General features: G+C 41.0%; 1 protein-coding gene across 2 annotated transcripts in view; it reads left to right on the top strand.

The window, feature by feature from the left end:
• Positions 1–21060, top strand: part of nlgn4xa (neuroligin 4 X-linked a) — a 641760-nt gene that overhangs the window by 526393 nt on the left and 94307 nt on the right. For both annotated transcript variants that reach the window (XM_034173560.1, XM_034173555.1), the window contains one exon: positions 367–552. In XM_034173560.1, the coding sequence (XP_034029451.1) occupies positions 367–552 (186 nt within the window). The remainder of the gene's footprint in view (positions 1–366; positions 553–21060) is intronic.

The raw sequence follows: 21060 nt of genomic DNA, 5'->3' as shown, positions 1-21060 counted from the left end.
TTGAGTTTTTGTTGTTGATAACATATGTGTGTGCGTATGACCAATATCTTTCCTCTGTGGTAGAGTGGGGGTTTCAAATGAATTGTATTAAGTGTTGTGCTGTTTGAGTATTGTGTGTAACCTTTGTGGATGTGTTGTTGTTGGCTTAGCAGGTCACCCTGCTACAGCACCCCTAACCTAAATCTTTTTCAAACAGCCATGCCAGTAGGGGATAAAAAAAGAAGCCCTAGCCTATTTCAGGCTATTATTTGAACATAGCTTATATTATTAAGGAAAATAATTCAGTTTTGTTTCCTAAAATGAAAACATTTTTTTTCAATAAGCATGATTGGCATCTGTTTCTCTTTTTCTGTTTTGTCTGTTCAGGGTTTTTAAGCACAGGAGACCAGGCAGCCAAGGGCAACTACGGGCTGCTGGATCAGATTCAAGCTCTCAGGTGGATCAAAGAAAACATCCAAGCCTTCAAAGGAGATGCAAAGAGAGTGACCATTTTTGGCTCTGGAGCCGGGGCATCATGTGTCAGCTTACTTACCCTCTCTCATTACTCAGAAGGTTTGTGTAATTGTTCACACACATGCAACAACGATTTTTTACATTTCTGTGCTTCTTTTGTAAATGTGAGTCTACCCATGTCACATACCCACCATGGTTTGAGGCAGCAATGGCTTCATATCAAGAGTGCATTCTCTGTAGCTTGGGTTTTGATTAATTTCGACCAGGTATAAAAAGGACTTAAAATACAACTGCATCAATTTGATATGCATGGAAAGCCAACATAACAGTGAAGTAACGACACATACACAGGGTTAATTCATGAGTTCTTTTTTTTTTTGCCATTAATCTACTGGTTTGAGTATCCAGTCATTTTGTGAACACTGACATGACAGAACCATTACCTGCATGGTCTGCAAAATGGCCAGGGCTGGAAGCTTGATAAATGTAATAACTTCTTAAGCTTAACCTTTCTCGTACAGACACTATTATGCAGATATGTGGTGGATCATAAAAGCCAGTTTGTATCAGACACAGCTTCTAAGCCACAGATCAGATCATTTTGAAATTAATAAAAAGATAAATTCTAAATTGCTTTCTGTTCTTAAAAAGAACTAGAGCACTGTGCTCATAGAGCACAAACCTCCGCACACAAATTTTTACCTTGGAAAACATTTTCAAGGTCAAAGTCCTGTTCGAAGTGACTTTTCATAAGCTAAAATATAATACAAAATATAGATCAAACTTTTTCAATGTTAAAATCAAATATCCCCTCAATCTGCAATAAGGGTTAGATGCGGATTAAATGTTGTACAAATGTCCATAAATTGAAGAATGTGGTAAGGACAAAATAATGAGAGGTCATAGATCATAAAAAGAACAATGAATGTATCATTTAAATGTAAGATAGTCATGTTGCTGGTAATGATGTTTATTTGATGCTTGGTGACCTGAGCTGGGACAACATCTGTGTTAGAATTGAGGAAATAAATGGATCTTTTCTTGTCTGTAAAAATATTTAATTCCTGTTATAAAGAGAAGAGAATACAAGAATTATTGTCCTTCCATTCATTTTTGTTCATGAGCCATGCCCATGGAAGTAAACAAGGAATTATTGAAAATACATGCAATGAGATGAAAAGAAATAAAAATATCCCTTCCTCCCTCGCACACGCAGTGACCGGAGGTCAGGCCAGTGAAGTTCATGTGGGCTGCGGGCCATCATGGTGCAGCTCTGGCTGCATGAGCATTGCTGTGCACGCTAAGACATGACTGGGGGGGGCATCCAAATGTTATCTTGGTTGGTTTTTACTTTTCCCCTGTCATCATCGTTTGCAGACATGCATGCACCACTGTACCTTGAGCATGGGTGATTGCACAGCTTTCTCCCTGCTTCATTTCGAATGACATCCCACCTATGACGTAATTACATGTCAATCACAGCCCCCTGACAAAAACCTAACTGTAGTGTATACGATCATGTGTGATCATGTCAATATGGACATCACATACCGAGAAGCGACACCCCCCCCCCCATCCAGAGAAGCAAAACACTCACAAGAATGGGCTCACTCGCGTGTACACAGTGGTCACGTGCAACATTTTTTTTTTAGATTAGGCGGGATTAGATGAGATTTATTGTCATTGTCATTACACGAGTGCAACAATAATGAAATTACATTTACACTCCAGTTACCTCAGACAAGATACAACAATTAATCCACAATTATTACTTGTTCACCATAATAATGGCACACATCAGAATTAAAGATAACACGCATACATTTGATATTGTTTATGTGTAAACTTGAAGCAGTCCGTCATCTGAATTGAGGCAAAGTGGGTGACGGATGCAGCAGGAGGTGCCAACGCCGCCCAGCTTGGGGAGTTGAAGGCTGCAGCAGTAAAAAAAAAAAAAACACGCTGCCTCCAGGGTGGCAGGGAGGAAGCCAGAGTGAGGGGAGTGGAGAGACATGGGGGTGGACATGGGGGGGTGATGTGTTGTGATCTGAGTGATGTGCCCGCCTGTCCAGATCAACAAAGCACTCACATGAATGGGCATGCACACTGATACAGGCATGTGTCCTGGCTGACCTGTCCTGACAATGTTGGTCTGTCTATTAGCGTGTTTATTAGTCTTGTCAAAGTAGTATTTTTAGAAAATAAATGAAAAGTCACTTGTGGGCAAACACCATAATTACAGCTTTCTGTTATCAGATGGTGCTGCCTGGTGGCAAAAACCAGAAGTACAGCTTGCTGTTATTGCTGTGACCTGTGCTTCAAGGTGGTGCCACCTAATGGCAAACACCAGAAGTATAGGCAGAGGGGCTCTGTCTTTGGTTCATCACACCCAGGGATCTATGTGAAGCTTGTTTGTCTAGTTTGTACAATTGAAGTTCTTTTGTCACTTTTTGCACAACATGTTAATTCCTCTCCATATGCTAACATTTGGAGAGGAATTAACATGCAGCTGAAGTGAAACTGACCGGGCCTTCAAGTGTTAATTGGCACATTCCAAAGAAACAATAGGCTGCTTTTCTCTGTTGACATCTGTGTCCAGGCCACATTCCACTGTCATGTCTGATTGAGCCTGAGTGCTGTTCAATCAATCAATCAATCAATTTTTTTTTTATATAGCGCCAAATCACAACAAACAGTTGCCCCAAGGCGCTTTATATTGTAAGGCAAGGCCATACAATAATGATGTAAAACCCCAACGGTCAAAACGACCCCCTGTGAGCAAGCACTTGGCTACAGTGGGAAGGAAAAACTCCCTTTTAACAGGAAGAAACCTCCAGCAGAACCAGGCTCAGGGAGGGGCAGTCTTCTGCTGGGACTGGTTGGGGCTGAGGGAGAGAACCAGGAAAAAGACATGCTGTGGAGGGGAGCAGAGATCGATCACTAATGATTAAATGCAGAGTGGTGCATACAGAGCAAAAAGAGAAAGAAACAGTGCATCATGGGAACCCCCCAGCAGTCTACGTCTATAGCAGCATAACTAAGGGATGGTTCAGGGTCACCTGATCCAGCCCTAACTATAAGCTTTAGCAAAAAGGAAAGTTTTAAGCCTAATCTTAAAAGTAGAGAGGGTGTCTGTCTCCCTGATCTGAATTGGGAGCTGGTTCCACAGGAGAGGAGCCTGAAAGCTGAAGGCTCTGCCTCCCATTCTACTCTTACAAACCCTAGGAACTACAAGTAAGCCTGCAGTCTGAGAGCGAAGCGCTCTATTGGGGTGATATGGTACTACGAGGTCCCTAAGATAAGATGGGACCTGATTATTCAAAACCTTATAAGTAAGAAGAAGAATTTTAAATTCTATTCTAGAATTAACAGGAAGCCAATGAAGAGAGGCCAATATGGGTGAGATATGCTCTCTCCTTCTAGTCCCCGTAGCACTCTAGCTGCAGCATTTTGAATTAACTGAAGGCTTTTTAGGGAACTTTTAGGACAACCTGATAATAATGAATTACAATAGTCCAGCCTAGAGGAAATAAATGCATGAATTAGTTTTTCAGCATCACTCTGAGACAAGACCTTTCTGATTTTAGAGATATTGCGTAAATGCAAAAAAGCAGTCCTACATATTTGTTTAATATGCGCTTTGAATGACATATCCTGATCAAAAATGACTCCAAGATTTCTCACAGTATTACTAGAGGTCAGGGTAATGCCATCCAGAGTAAGGATCTGGTTAGACACCATGTTTCTAAGATTTGTGGGGCCAAGAACAATAACTTCAGTTTTATCTGAGTTTAAAAGCAGGAAATTAGAGGTCATCCATGTCTTTATGTCTGTAAGACAATCCTGCAGTTTAGCTAATTGGTGTGTGTCCTCTGGCTTCATGGATAGATAAAGCTGGGTATCATCTGCGTAACAATGAAAATTTAAGCAATACCGTCTAATAATACTGCCTAAGGGAAGCATATATAAAGTGAATAAAATTGGTCCTAGCACAGAACCTTGTGGAACTCCATAATTAACTTTAGTCTGTGAAGAAGATTCCCCATTTACATGAACAAATTGTAATCTATTAGACAAATATGATTCAAACCACCGCAGCGCAGTGCCTTTAATACCTATGGCATGCTCTAATCTCTGTAATAAAATTTTATGGTCAACAGTATCAAAAGCAGCACTGAGGTCTAACAGAACAAGCACAGAGATGAGTCCACTGTCCGAGGCCATAAGAAGATCATTTGTAACCTTCACTAATGCTGTTTCTGTACTATGATGAATTCTAAAACCTGACTGAAACTCTTCAAATAGACCATTCCTCTGCAGATGATCAGTTAGCTGTTTTACAACTACCCTTTCAAGAATTTTTGAGAGAAAAGGAAGGTTGGAGATTGGCCTATAATTAGCTAAGATAGCTGGGTCAAGTGATGGCTTTTTAAGTAATGGTTTAATTACTGCCACCTTAAAAGCCTGTGGTACATAGCCAACTAACAAAGATAGATTGATCATATTTAAGATCGAAGCATTAAATAATGGTAGGGCTTCCTTGAGCAGCCTGGTAGGAATGGGGTCTAATAAACATGTTGATGGTTTGGATGAAGTAACTAATGAAAATAACTCAGACAGAACAATCGGAGAGAAAGAGTCTAACCAAATACCGGCATCACTGAAAGCAGCCAAAGATAACGATACGTCTTTGGGATGGTTATGAGTAATTTTTTCTCTAATAGTTAAAATTTTGTTAGCAAAGAAAGTCATGAACTCATTACTAGTTAAAGATAATGGAATACTCAGCTCAATAGAGCTCTGACTCTTTGTCAGCCTGGCTACAGTGCTGAAAAGAAACCTGGGGTTGTTCTTATTTTCTTCAATTAGTGATGAGTAGAAAGATGTCCTAGCTTTACGGAGGGCTTTTTTATAGAGCAACAGACTCTTTTTCCAGGCTAAGTGAAGATCTTCTAAATTAGTGAGACGCCATTTCCTCTCCAACTTACGGGTTATCTGCTTTAAGCTACGAGTTTGAGAGTTATACCATGGAGTCAGACACTTCTGATTTAAAGCTCTCTTTTTCAGAGGAGCTACAGCATCCAAAGTTGTCTTCAATGAGGATGTAAAACTATTGACGAGATACTCTATCTCCCTTACAGAGTTTAGGTAGCTACTCTGCACTGTGTTGTTATATGGCATTAGAGAACATAAAGAAGGAATCATATCCTTAAACCTAGTTACAGCGCTTTCTGAAAGACTTCTAGTGTAATGAAACTTATTCCCTACTGCTGGGTAGTCCATCAGAGTAAATGTAAATGTTATTAAAAAATGATCAGACAGAAGGGAGTTTTCAGGGAATACTGTTAAGTCTTCTATTTCCATACCATAAGTCAGAACAAGATCTAAGATATGATTAAAGTGGTGGGTGGACTCATTTACTTTTTGAGCAAAGCCAATAGAGTCTAATAATAGATTAAATGCAGTGTTGAGGCTGTCATTCTCAGCATCTGTGTGGATGTTAAAATCGCCCACTATAATTATCTTATCTGAGCTAAGCACTAAGTCAGACAAAAGGTCTGAAAATTCACAGAGAAACTCACAGTAACGACCAGGTGGACGATAGATAATAACAAATAAAACTGGTTTTTGGGACTTCCAATTTGGATGGACAAGACTAAGAGACAAGCTTTCAAATGAATTAAAGCTCTGTCTGGGTTTTTGATTAATTAATAAGCTGGAATGGAAGATTGCTGCTAATCCACCGCCCCGGCCCGTGCTACGAGCATTCTGACAGTTAGTGTGACTCGGGGGTGTTGACTCATTTAAACTAACATATTCATCCTGCTGTAACCAGGTTTCTGTTAGGCAGAATAAATCAATATGTTGATCAATTATTATATCATTTACCAACAGGGACTTAGAAGAGAGAGACCTAATGTTTAATAGACCACATTTAACTGTTTTAGTCTGTGGTGCAGTAGAAGGTGCTATATTATTTTTTCTTTTTGAATTTTTATGCTTAAATAGATTTTTGCTGGTTATTGGTAGTCTGGGAGCAGGCACCGTCTCTACGGGGATGGGGTAATGAGGGGATGGCAGGGGGAGAGAAGCTGCAGAGAGGTGTGTAAGACTACAACTCTGCTTCCTGGTCCCAACCCTGGATAGTCACGGTTTGGAGGATTTAAGAAAATTAGCCAGATTTCTAGAAATGAGAGCTGCTCCATCCAAAGTGGGATGGATGCCGTCTCTCCTAACAAGACCAGGTTTTCCCCAGAAGCTTTGCCAATTATCTATGAAGCCCACCTCATTTTTTGGACACCACTCAGACAGCCAGCAATTCAAGGAGAACATGCGGCTAAACATGTCACTCCCGGTCTGATTGGGGAGGGGCCCAGAGAAAACTACAGAGTCCGACATTGTTTTTGCAAAGTTACACACCGATTTAATGTTAATTTTAGTGACCTCCGATTGGCGTAACCGGGTGTCATTACTGCCGACGTGAATTACAATCTTACCAAATTTACGCTTAGCCTTAACCAGCAGTTTCAAATTTCCTTCAATGTCGCCTGCTCTGGCCCCCGGAAGACAATTGACTATGGTTGCTGGTGTCGCTAACTTCACATTTCTCAAAACAGAGTCGCCAATAACCAGAGTTTGATCCTGGGCGGGTGTGTCGTCGAGTGGGGAAAAACGGTTAGAAATGTGAACGGGTTGGCGGTGTACACGGGGCTTCTGTTTAGGGCTACGCTTCCTCCTCACAGTCACCCAGTCGGCCTGCTTTCCCGGCTGCTCGGGATCTGCCAGAGGGGAACTAACGGCGGCTAAGCTACCTTGGTCCACACCGACTACAGGGGCCTGGCTAGCTGTAGAATTTTCCACGGTGCGGAGCCGAGTCTCCAATTCGCCCAGCCTGGCCTCCAAAGCTACGAATAAGCTACACTTATTACAAGTACCATTACTGCTAAAGGAGGCCGAGGAATAACTAAACATTTCACACCCAGAGCAGAAAAGTGCGGGAGAGACAGGAGAAGCCGCCATGCTAAATCGGCTAAGAGCTAGTAGCTACGCTAAGCTAGCGGATTCCTAAAAACACGCAAAGTGAATAATGTGTAAATAATTTAGAGGTGATTCAGCAGAATGAGTGCTTTAGTTAAGGCACGTAAAGATTACACTGGGAAACAAATCGTAATCTAGATAACTAGATCAATCTAACTGCGCAGATTAAACAGCTAACAGATACAGAAAAACACCACTGTGCTCCGGAACAGGAAGTGATACAATACCGCAGTGAGAGCCAACCACCAGTAGAGGCAAGCCATGCTGTTCTTCTCAGTTTGTCTGCCACCATTAGTTTCCAATGCCCCTGCAACATTATTTTGCAGTCATATCTTATTTCATGTACTAAGAGTAACATTTTTCATTTTATATTTTATTTAACCAACAAACAGTTTTACCCTATTGTTATCATTTGATCCAAGATATGTTTTGTATTTGTCATAAAAAAAACACTTATTTTAATAATTGCCTGTCACTTTAAGAAGGGCAGAAGTATTTCTGATGAAAACCCTTCATGAATGGTAATTTGGTTGGAGGCTAAACACCAATTACAATGACAATTTACTGTAATAAGCTCACAATGTCATAGAACTGGGATAGGCACACCCCTCCCCCCCAAAAAAAAACAAAAAAAAACACATTTCATCTTGGAATAACAACAAACAGAAGTTATAATATTCTGTAACTCCCTTCTGTCTGATCATTTCTTAATAACATTTACATTTACTCTGATGGACTACCCAGCAGTGGGGAATAAGTTTCATTACACTAGAAGTCTTTCAGAAAGCACTGTAACTAGGCTTAAGGATATGATTCGTTCTTTATGTTCTCTAATGCCATATACCAACACAGTGCAGAGTAGCTGCCTAAACTCTGTAAGTGAGATAGAGTATCTCGTCAATAGTTTTACATCCTCATTGAAGACAACTTTGGATGCTGTAACTCCTCTGAAAAAGAGAGCTTTAAATCAGAAGTGCCTGACTCTGTGGTATAACTCACAAACTCGCAGCTTAAAGCAGATAACCCGTAAGTTGGAGAGGAAATTGCGTCTCACTAATTTAGAAGATCTTCACTTAGCCTGGAAAAAGAGTCTGTTGCTCTATAAAAAAGCCCTCTGTAAAGCTAGGACATCTTACTACTCATCACTAATTGAAGAAAATAAGAACAACCCCAGGTTTCTTTTCAGCACTGTAGCCAGGCTGACAAAGAGTCAGAGCTCTATTGAGCCGAGTATTCCTTTAACTTTAACTAGTAATGACTTCATGACTTTCTTTGCTAATACAATCTTAACTATTAGAGAAAAAATTACTCATAACCATCCCAAAGACGTATCGTTATCTTTGGCTGCTTTCAGTGATGCCGGTATTTGGTTAGACTCTTTCTCTCAGATTGTTCTGTCTGAGTTATTTTCATTAGTTACTTCATCCAAACCATCAACATGTCTATTAGACCCCATTCCTACCAGGCTGCTCAAGGAAGCCCTACCATTATTTAATGCTTCGATCTTAAATATGATCAATCTATCTTTGTTAGTTGGCTATGTACCACAGGCTTTTAAGGTGGCAGTAATTAAACCATTACTTAAAAAGCCATCACTTGACCCAGCTATCTTAGCTAATTATAGGCCAATCTCCAACCTTCCTTTTCTCTCAAAAATTCTTGAAAGGGTAGTTGTAAAACAGCTAACTGATCATCTGCAGAGGAATGGTCTATTTGAAGAGTTTCAGTCAGGTTTTAGAATTCATCATAGTACAGAAACAGCATTAGTGAAGGTTACAAATGATCTTCTTATGGCCTCAGACAGTGGACTCATCTCTGTGCTTGTTCTGTTAGACCTCAGTGCTGCTTTTGATACTGTTGACCATAAAATTTTATTACAGAGATTAGAGCATGCCATAGGTATTAAAGGCACTGCGCTGCGGTGGTTTGAATCATATTTGTCTAATAGATTGCAATTTGTTCATGGAAATGGGGAATCTTCTTCACAGACTAAGGTTAATTATGGAGTTCCACAAGGTTCTGTGCTAGGACCAATTTTATTCACTTTATACATGCTTCCCTTAGGCAGTATTATTAGACGGCATTGCTTAAATTTTCATTGTTACGCAGATGATACCCAGCTTTATCTATCCATGAAGCCAGAGGACACACACCAATTAGCTAAACTGCAGGATTGTCTTACAGACATAAAGACATGGATGACCTCTAATTTCCTGCTTTTAAACTCAGATAAAACTGAAGTTATTGTACTTGGCCCCACAAATCTTAGAAACATGGTGTCTAACCAGATCCATACTCTGGATGGCATTACCCTGACCTCTAGTAATACTGTGAGAAATCTTGGAGTCATTTTTGATCAGGATATGTCATTCAATGACCATATTAAACAAATATGTAGGACTGCTTTTTTGCATTTACGCAATATCTCTAAAATTAGAAAGGTCTTGTCTCAGAGTGATGCTGAAAAACTAATTCATGCATTTATTTCCTCTAGGCTGGACTATTGTAATTCATTATTATCAGGTTGTCCTAAAAGTTCCCTGAAAAGCCTTCAGTTAATTCAAAATGCTGCAGCTAGAGTACTAACAGGGACTAGAAGGAGAGAGCATATCTCACCCATATTGGCCTCTCTTCATTGGCTTCCTGTTAATTCTAGAATAGAATTTAAAATTCTTCTTCTTACTTATAAGGTTTTGAATAATCAGGTCCCATCTTATCTTAGGGACCTCATAGTACCATATCACCCCAATAGAGTGCTTCGCTCTCAGACTGCAGGCTTACTTGTAGTTCCTAGGGTTTGTAAGAGTAGAATGGGAGGCAGAGCCTTCAGCTTTCAGGCTCCTCTCCTGTGGAACCAGCTCCCAATTCAGATCAGGGAGACAGACACCCTCTCTACTTTTAAGATTAGGCTTAAAACTTTCCTTTTTGCTAAAGCTTATAGTTAGGGCTGGATCAGGTGACCCTGAACCATCCCTTAGTTATGCTGCTATAGACTTAGACTGCTGGGGGGTTCCCATGATGCACTGAGTGTTTCTTTCTCTTTTTGCTCTGTATGCACCACTCTGCATTTAATCATTAGTGATTGATCTCTGCTCCCCTCCACAGCATGTCTTTTTCCTGGTTCTCTCCCTCAGCCCCAACCAGTCCCAGCAGAAGACTGCCCCTCCCTGAGCCTGGTTCTGCTGGAGGTTTCTTCCTGTTAAAAGGGAGTTTTTCCTTCCCACTGTCGCCAAGTGCTTGCTCACAGGGGGTCGTTTTGACCGTTGGGGTTTTTTACGTAATTATTGTATGGCCTTGCCTTACAATATAAAGCACCTTGGGGCAACTGTTTGTTGTGATGTTGATTGATTGATAATATCAGTAAGAAAACAAAATTATATTTCTCCCAAAGAAAAGACTTGTTACATATGGAGGCTATACAAAGCACACAAATGTAGCATACAGTTGTCTTAACTAGCAGTTGCCACATTCCCAAGGTGCGTCTTTCCTGCATTTGCCACAGGTGTATTTTCGGCAGTGTACACAATGTTCAGTGCTTCTGTTATTATTGCAGAGTATGCACACCTGGCACTGTGTCTTTTCTTCTGAGAAACTCTCATCTCACAACGCTGCTGTTTGTGCTCTTCCCCTCGTGCCTTTTCCTTTAAATCTCTGTTTTGAAGTTCTTCGCCGAGCTCCAGCATGAACAATTGCTGACTTTCTTTTGACCCTGTGCATGTTGTGTATGAAATGTGTGCATTTGTGGCAGCCATGTAACACAGCCATGGGCCATCTCTGTGTTCCTGCACATACGGAGTAATTGCATAATTTCTGGTCCATGATATCAACACCGCATTTGACAGACAGATTTTCTTTTTTTTTTTACTTTTTTTTTTTACGTACACCATCAGCAAGGCACTTCCAGATGTGAACACCTGTGTTGAGTACAATAGTCGGCCCGAGGTTTATTTGGCAGTTGCTGGTAGCTCCCGACAATTTTTGTTGATGGTGCCAAGCGGAGTTGTTTCTCGTTGAAGAAGCCTGTTAGCCAAAGACAGAGAAGTAAAGAAATTGTCCATAGTTACAGTCCTTCCCTGGTCCATAAATGGTTCCATCAACTTCAAAACAACATTCTCTGAAAGCCTCTCTCCCGCCAGGCGAGTGGGATCTTTTCCCAAGTAAGGGATGACATTACACATGTATTTCGTGTCCAGAACTTCTGCAATCCAAAACTTGATTCCAAACTTGTCAGGCTTGGATCCCATGTACTGCAGAAAGGGACAACAAAGCTTTGATGGAAATAACTGCTCATCCACGACAACATGCTGCTCTGGACTGTAGGACGACACACACTTCTGACCAAACCACTGCCAGATGTCAGAAATTGCTACAAATTTGTCTGTTTGTAAGCATTCCTTGTGGGTGTCCTTGTTGTCAAAGCAAATGTAATGCTTTATTTCAAGAAAGCAGTTACGGGGCATTATGGCTTTGATATCTGGGTTGCTGAATTTATTGGCCCACATGAATGGCATGGCACCAACGTAGCCCTTGGCAGCCCTTCAGAAAAAGATCGCAAGGGACGCCATCAGCTCATAGATGCTCATCTGCCAGCTGGGGTTCGTTCTATGGCCCTCCTGGACTGTGCAGTCTCTGACGGTTATCAATATGCTGATATCCATCAAACACAGAAAGCTTTGAAGGCGAGTTGTGATTTTGTGTTTTGCAAACTCTGTTGGCCCTCCAGGTCAACTGAATACTGTCTGTGTAGTTTCATGAGCAGAATAGTCTTCAATGTTGCGGTCGAACCAAACAGTGGTTTCTTTCGCCTTCTCTGTGTATCCAGGTGTATTGCTCAATTCAGCAACTTTTGTTTTTGCTACAAGGGGGGTTGCCATGTATTGTGCCTCTGTGTAGCCTCTGTATTTGAACTGTCCTGCTCAATCACATATTTGAGCACCTGAGGAGGTTGGTGCTGAAGTGAAACTGCCTTCAAGTGTTAATTGGCACATTCCAAAGAAACAATAGGCTGCTTTTCTCTGCTGAAACTTGTGTCAGCCTCCATATGCTGTTACGTATGGAGGCTATACAAAGCACACAGGGACTCAGCTCATTTACATATATAACAAAGGGAGGAGGTTGGTCATATGCCGTGGTAGGCACAGCTAACCAAAAAGTTAGCTTCGATAACCATTAATCAGAAAACTGAAAAGTTATCTTTTATGATGATAAACCGTGAAACTGCTAAAAAAAAAAATGTATCTTTATTACAGATAACCAATAACTTTTAGCATTCATTCGGACGCGGCCACATCAGATTACACTGTTGGCTTCTGATAAATCAGTTTCACTTTAAGCACCGCAGGGGCTGCTGGGTAAATTCAAGAATCACAAACATACAATAATGCATGAAAAATGAATGAGTTAAAAAATAAAACCCCAAACACTGTCATCAGCTTTCAAAAGCAGTAAAACACAGTATTAGAAGTCACAGTTTATCTTGGTATTATATACACCGCCACTTACAAACTAAAAAGCTGCTGCTTTTTTCACACTCTTTCAATCCTGCGGCTTAAATAACCAAAATGCATCCATTAATGCATTGATTGACAGAGTAAAATACACGTAGTGAATATAAATTCCTGTTAGTTTCAGTGGGATTCATCTGAAAAGTAATCATCCAGAGATTATCCAAAACAGTCTAAATGGTGACGAAACGTCTCTCTGTACACATCTGCACCATGAGAGCTCCTCTCCCACTGAGTCTTGGTGATACCATCAGCCACAAAGAAATAAAATAAAATAAAATTAGTCCGTCTTTTGTGTCGAGCGGACGCTAACACTTCTTCTTCTTTTTTCGGATCCAATGGCGGGCAGCACCAGCTTAAAGCGCAGGTTACACATAGACGGTTTTGTCGGCGGGCAGTACGTAGACCGAAGTTCGCGGTAGTTCCGGCTGTTTTTGCGGTGGAAAGGGGCAGAGCTTTTCGCCGGCGTTTTGAGCGCCGTACTAGCTGCAAATACGGGGATAAAACGCCACTAAATCCTCTGAATAAAGCGGCGTTTTGACGCCGTAGCATCCAGCACACTTCAGGCAATGGGGTTAATACCCAGTTCTATCCTTTACAATCGCAGGTTAAGACGCGTGTGAGAACGGCGGTGTTCTGCTGCCACCGATAATGCCCTGTGTACCGCTGGATTTATCCAGGCAAATACTGTGTTACTCCAGGAACTTTTGCATATAGGCACCGCCCCCAGAGTATAATAGGCTGAAGCAGCTGTCACTGCCGGGGGAGGGAGCTCATCTCTCAGCCTTTTATTCTCCTTCCTTTTTCCCCTGCTCAACGTCTTGCTCATCTCCACCACAGGGCTACACTCTGCTCCTGAACCAGACCTCTTGGTAAGTCCTTGCCGCTGCCAATTTTCTTTTAGTAGGCATACTGGAGCTTATCTGCAAAAATATCTGGAGCTGTCCGTGAGTGAGAGGCCTGCATGCAGCGCGCTAGCATTTTTGTACTGACCGCCGCCTATCGGCCGTTTGGAATGCCGTTAACCGGGAGGTGGCGTTTAGAATGGCATACTGTCCACTAGCGCCGCCGTTTTGTCTGCCTCTGTCGCCGGTTAAAACACGTTTGAGGACGCCGATGTGGGCTCTATTGCCGTTTTACACGCCGTTGGATAGGGATACAACGCCGGCCGCCAATTACGGCGCTGTAAACTGCGGCACTACAGGAAGGGGCAGGATGAAACGGCGATTAAAAAGTATCAAACACCGTTGTTCGCGTTGTCTCCATCGTCACGCGAATTCTCCAGGAGCGCTCCCGGAATTATTCGACATGTTGAATAATTTTTTCGACGATTCCCGGTAAAGCCGGAACTAAGCCACGCCCCCTAGTGCTGGCGTTAACAACGGCGTGTGATCCTTAAGATGGCCAAAAACTCTTCCGGGACGCTTCCGGGAGCTCTGACCATCTATGTGTAAACAGGGGCTTAATGTGCATTTCCGCCACCTCCCGGGCTGGTGAGTGATCGCTGAGATTTTGCAAAACCTTAACTCCTGGCAGCCATAGTCATTTGTTTAGATGCAATGAAGTAATCCAGTGTCCTTTAGATATTTAAATAATTCTTTTTGCATGATTTCTGATGGGTTTTGCAGCAGCTTTCCAAGAGACAAGGGACTGTAACGTCCAAAGTGAACCTGAACTACATTACCCACAATGCTCCCTGCGTCGACCGGCCAATGACGTTTTGCGCTTAATGATGATGTCATTAGCAAGTGACAGCCAGTCTGCCATAAATAAACACACAATAGACGGATTTTAGGGTTTACAAGCGTTTTTGACTGTTAAACTTTGCTCACTTTACCAGCAAAAAAAAATGTTATCAGACTGAAAGTTATCTGAACTAAATTTATCGGTAGGTAACTGGTCCAATAATGGTTTTAAAACTTATCTGAAAAGCTAATCCACTAGCAAAACATTAGCTTCGATAATTATCTGCTATCGGATTAACTGAACTAGGCCCACCGCTGGTCATATGCTAAACCTTGGGGGATTTCACTACAGATTAAAGTCTGCTGTGTGGGCCTACTAGTGCTACAAATATTGAATAAATTAAAATGCTGTGAAATGGTTTAATTATACTGGATGATCTTGGTAAATTAAAGTAAAAATGATCAATTTAAGCAATCCTTTCAAATTTTCTGAATGAAATTTCCAAACAAATTAAGGGCATTCCAAAAATATAATTTAGTAACCAAATTCGAATTTATTTCAATGAAATAAACTTAAATAATAAATGCAAAGTTACAGCAAAATTAACTGTGAAACTTTTAGGCATTTCATTTGGTACATCCAACCCAAAAAATAAATTTAATGTGTCTCAGTGATCTTGTTATAGCGGTATAGTTGTTTCTTACTGTGATATATGGCCACTAAATAACTTTAAAGAGTGCTTAAACCTGAAAGTAAAAGAGCTAAAACACCAAAAAGACCTTTTGAGAAGACTTGTCAGTGTACCACTGATCCTTCATTTGGTCAGCACAGTGGCTTATTGGTTAGCACTGTTGCCCTACAGCAAGCAGGTCATGGGATCATTTCCCACGTGTTTGCATGGGTTTTTCCGGGTACTCCAGGATCCCCGACATTTAAAGACATGCGGGTTAGGTGAATTGGAAACTTTATAATTGCCCAGGTATCCCTTGCAAAAGAAATCTTGATCTCAATGGGACCAACCTGGTTAAAATAAAAATGTTCTCTGATGCCCCTGAATTTGAAATGTTTGCTCTGCGTTATGGTGGCTGGGAAGTGCAAATCAATCAGTCATGAAAACTGAAAGTAAAAGAGCAAAATGACCTTTCAATAAGACTAGTCAGTGTAACACTGACTTTTCATTTGTTTGTTAGTTTGTTCACCTTAAATTTGTAGTATTTTTCATCTGACTGACTTGAAATTTGGTCAAATCATGCAGACTGTTGCTGTCTATGAGCCTATGTTTTTTGGAGTGGTTCCAATAATATTTACCACTGATAATTGGGTCAAACATCACAAATTTTGGGAACATAAATGAATAGTCACCTGGTGGCAAACACCAGAATTGCAGCTTTCTGTTACATGATGGCAATGCCTGGTGGCAAAAACCAGTAGTACAGCAAGCTGTTATTGTTGCTTCAAGGTGGCGCTGCCTGTTGGCAAAAACTGGAAGTACAGCTTGCCTATGTTTTTTGGAGTGGTTCCAATAATAGTTACCATTGATAATTGTGTCAAACTTCAAAAAGTTTGGGAACATAAATGAAAAGCCACCTGGTGGCAAACACCGGAAATACACGCAGAGGGGCTCTGATCTAAAGTGGTTGTTTTTCAATTATAATGTAATGTATTTATTTATTTACAGTGAATGAGTAGTTATTTACAGTGAACTCCCAAACTGAATAAGATTGGACTAGGCCCAATGTAACGGGTCACCAGAATAATTAATTTAGGATTTAATACTTATTATTTAATCAATACTTGGGGCACCACCTATTATTAATTTTATATAGCATAGGTACTATAATTTAAACATTAATTCATCATTCTCAAATACATTAATCCGTCTTGACTTAATTTAATCAATCTCTGATCTGAAGTCTGAATTCTCATGATATGGTTGACCAAGAGTTTCCTTCTGAGCACAAATGACCACAGCAGAAAATATTTACAATTTATTTACAACTTATTATTATTATTTACAACAAGAAATGAACATTTTGCTGGCATTTTATGGACAGTGATCGAAAATAAGTTCATTCATGGAAACAATTTTCTTACTCACTCATGAGACGTTGGAAGGAAGAAAGATAAAGCTCAAAGCTTTAAGAAATAAATCTGATTTGAATATAGTGATGAATTTTGAAGCCAATTATGAAGAAAAATATTAAGCATGAATATATTTAAAGAAAACGGAGCTACCTGTATCCATTGACAACAAACCTCTTTCATGGAGCCTGGACTGGGTCAATTAGCTGCTGTTGGAGGGTGGTTCTGTTCGTCCATCATCGATATTTCTGCTCTGGGCAGCGGGAGCTCACTTGGGTCAGAGGGGTTAACCAAAGGTGTCCCCGAGTGATCCCAGGGCTTGTGTTGGCTGGCTTTGCCGGCGTTAGCTGCTGGTTTGAAATCAGCTCAGTTGTCAGCTTGCAGGAACCCAGAGGTAGGAGGTGTTTGTTGAAAACGGTTCCTAGTAACTTTTTAAAAAAGTTTGTTTGAACCAGATTAAAAATCTTTGTGAATTTAGAAAAAAAAAACTTTAAGAGCGTTGAAAATTATAATGAAAAAGGAAAAGTCGCTTTTTCTGTAAATTCGCTCTTAATTTGAAAAGCTCAGCTGGGAAGTTCTCTTAAAAATTCAAAAGACTTGACGCACCTTAAAGCGTCAGGTTAAAACTTTGTTTGTCTAAAAGTAAACAATGAATGAATGCCACGTGGTAGCTTAGCTTAGCTTAACAATGAGGCCTTGGCCCAAAAAGAATATTTAAGCGTTTACATAGAAGAAAGCAGAAAGTGAAGGAGGCAGAAGCGGGCAGAAGAAGGGAAGGGCCGAGTGACGCTCTGTCCTAACTTCTTAAAGGGGGACTTACGTCATCAAACTCCACCCATTTAGAGTGTGTAACTTTACGGAAAATTTCATGTCCAAATACTGTTTGTTCTCAAACACTGAAATGGACACCCATTAAACACCCCATTTGACACTTAAACACCCCATTTGGTTAAAACAGAATACTTCAACATCAACATGTTGATACTGCAAAAAGATCACTTAAACACACATCAGTTAAAAAGGACACAGGTCAATAAAATGGAATACATGCACAGCATTTGCTTGAATAATCAATACAAACACTCTTAGAAGTTTCTATACATGTGAATCAAAGAATAGTGATGTGATTCTTTTTATTTTAAAATAATGGTCTTTTCCTTTGCTTTAAACAAAGCTAAAAGCTGATTGTCAGGACAAGTTTATGACCACATGTAATCTGGGGGAGGGGGGGGGGGTAGTGGTTGCAGTCTTGAGAGGTTCCTGCCGTAGTTTGATCATAAAATTTCTCCTGGCCTGGAGAAGCACAGATTCTGACGTGAAGCAATTATAATGCCATGTAATTCACAATTACCGAAATGTAACCGATAAAAGCTGAGGGCTTCCCTTTGAAGAACTTTGAATTACAGCTTTGTTTTCCTCTGGAAGCAGTGCTGGACCATCGGGGATTTCTCCAAACCTTATCTGAAGATCTCCAGATGACTTAGGAATTTCTCAACCGGGGATGGAAACAGTCTCTGTCTCCAGTGGCAAACTCAGGTTTTGTGTTGAGACAGCATTAATTAGGACGAATCGAGGCTATGGCGCTACAGCTTCACCTCACCCAGGGTTCTGTGTTAAACGTAACACCAACTTACACTGCAGGCAACAAGCAGCATTTTGTTAATAATCATTGTTTACATTTCCTCCTTGTTCCATCAGGCTTCCCTTCAGGGAAAACACTTGTGAAGTGTTTGGTTTGGAGCCATCAGGAAATAGGAAAATACTCAGTCTGCCAGTCGTAACTACAATATTAAGAGAAAAAAGCAGAGAAGCTTTTTTTCAGTGACTTGTTCGGGTTGTCTCCTGTGTTGTCCCCAGGGAGAGGTGCTTCCCCCCGCATGCACGCTGCTGAGCTTTGGCTCCATATGAGGCACCCTGCTCAGTAAATTTGCTCCGTGAATTGCAGCTCATTTGAGTGTCTTTTTTCCGACTCCATGTTGTGAAGATTAGTGGACTTTTCCTGCCAAACGTATTTGATCCATGACTGAAAACTTTTAAAATATGACAGGTGAGGAGGATAAACAGAAAAGTGACAAACAGCCTTTGTTTATGGCAAGCCATGAATGCCACAAATACATCACATTCAGCTACGTATCACCAAAAATCCACTTCAAAAAAAAAAAAAAAATTGTTTGATTTATATGTTTGTCTGTTGGTTTGTTTAAGGATTAAGAACTTATGTACAGTTGTGCTCAAAAGTTGACATACCCTGGCAGAATAGATTTTTTTGACCATTTTTTCATATAATCTAAATCAGGGGTGGCCAAGTTCGGTCCTGGAGAGCCACATTCAGGAATGTGGCTCTCGAGGACCGAACTTGGCCACCACTGATCTAAATGATAACACAAATTTTATTTTATTTTTTTCACTCATGGTTAGTGGTTGGGTGAAGCCATTTCTTGTCAAACAACTGTTTACTCTTTTTAACACTGATTTATGAGTTTAATTATTCATAAGTTATAACATTTTTTCAGCCAATAAGATAAAATTTGCTAATGATATAATTTGCTTATTTACCACCTTTGCACTAGTTGGCTGACCAACAGGGGACGTAGGTTGCCAAAACGTTCTTGCACCCAATGAGGTCATGGCCTTATGGAATTTTCCAGCTGCATAAAAACTCCTGTGTTCACAGAGTTTTATACAATACAACATACAAAGATAAATGTACCAATCAGTACATTTCTTGTGATTGGGCTTGTTTTCTTGTTTTCTTTTTGTACCATCTTGCCTGTAACATATGAATTTATTTTCATCAACACGTTTTAAACGTACATTCAAACACTGATTCACACTTCTACTGTCAACATGTTTGCCATATCTTTCACTTTCCCTTTTCCCACTGGAAACGTCTGCCATTTGGGACATGACCAGTACAACCCCAATTCCAATGAAGTTGTGACATTGTGTAAAATGCAATAAAAACTGATTACAATGATTTATAAATCCTCTTCAACCTATATTCAATTAAATACACCACAAAGACAAGATATTTAATGTTCAAACTGATAGACTTTTTTGTTTTTGTGCAAATATTTGCTAATTTTGAAATAGATGCCTGCAACACATTTCAAAAAAGCCCGGACAGTGGTATGTTTACTTTCAATTGCAAGGAATTTAGGGATTCCATCATCTGCAGTCCATAATATAATCAGAAGATTCAGAGAATCTGGAGAACTTTCTGTTAGCAAAGTAGTAAAGCATGCGTTTTGAAACCCACTCACCGCAGGTTCGAGACTCGGCAGATTCTTTCCCACCTGGAGACCGGTGGGAGCGCTGTCAGAGTCATGTTCTTTGATTTCTCCAGCGCTTTCAACACCATCAGACCAGCGCTGCTGTGGGGGAAGCTGGAGGACGCAGGTGTGGATGGACATCTCGCCGCCTGGACCAGCGACTACCTCACTGACCGCCCTCAGTACGTGTGGCTGCGCTGCTGTCAGTCCGAGGTGGTAAGGTGCAGCACCGGGGCCCCCCAGGGCACTGTCCTCTTGCTTTTCCTCTTCACCCTTTACACCTCAGACTTCACCTACAACACGGACAGCTACCATCTCCAGATGTTCTCTGATGACTCCGCCATTGTGGGTTGTGTGTCTGAGGGGAACGAGCTGTAGTACCGGTCAGTCATCACAGACTTTGTGGAGTGGTGTGAGTGCAACCACTTGTGTCTCAACACCAGTAAGATGAAGGAGATGGTGATCGACTTCAGGAGGAAACCACCACCTCACCCACCGGTGAACATCCAGGGGGAGGACATAGAGACCTTGGACAGTTTGAAATACCTGGGTGTTCACCACAAAAACAAACCGGACTGGACTCACAACACTGACGCCCTTTTTTTTGCTGAAACGTTAGCGCCGCTGACTTTCGAGCCAGCCATTGGCCATCTTTGTACTCCTCATAGAAGCTGTGTGATGACATCAAATCAAATCAATTTTATTTATATAGCACCAAAACACAACAAACAGTTGCCCCAAGGCGCCTTATATTGTAAGGCAAGCCCATACAATAATTACGTAAAAACCCCAATGGTCAAAACGACCCCCTGTGAGCAAGCACTTGGCAACAGTGGGAAGGAAAAAGTCCCTTTTAACAGGAAGAAACCTCCAGCAGAACCAGGCTCAGGGAGGGGCAGTCTTCTGCTGGGACTGGTTGGGGCTGAGGGAGAGAACCAGGAAAAAGACATGCTGTGGAGGGGAGCAGAGATCGATCACTAATGATTAAATGCAGAGTGGTGCATACAGAGCAAAAAGAGAAAGAA

The sequence above is a fragment of the Thalassophryne amazonica genome, chromosome 1 (genome assembly GCF_902500255.1).
Source record: "Thalassophryne amazonica chromosome 1, fThaAma1.1, whole genome shotgun sequence".
Classification (NCBI taxonomy): Eukaryota; Metazoa; Chordata; class Actinopteri; order Batrachoidiformes; family Batrachoididae; genus Thalassophryne; species Thalassophryne amazonica.
The sequence above is the reverse complement of the archived record's forward strand: the minus strand, read 5'-3'. Positions and strand labels throughout refer to the sequence as shown.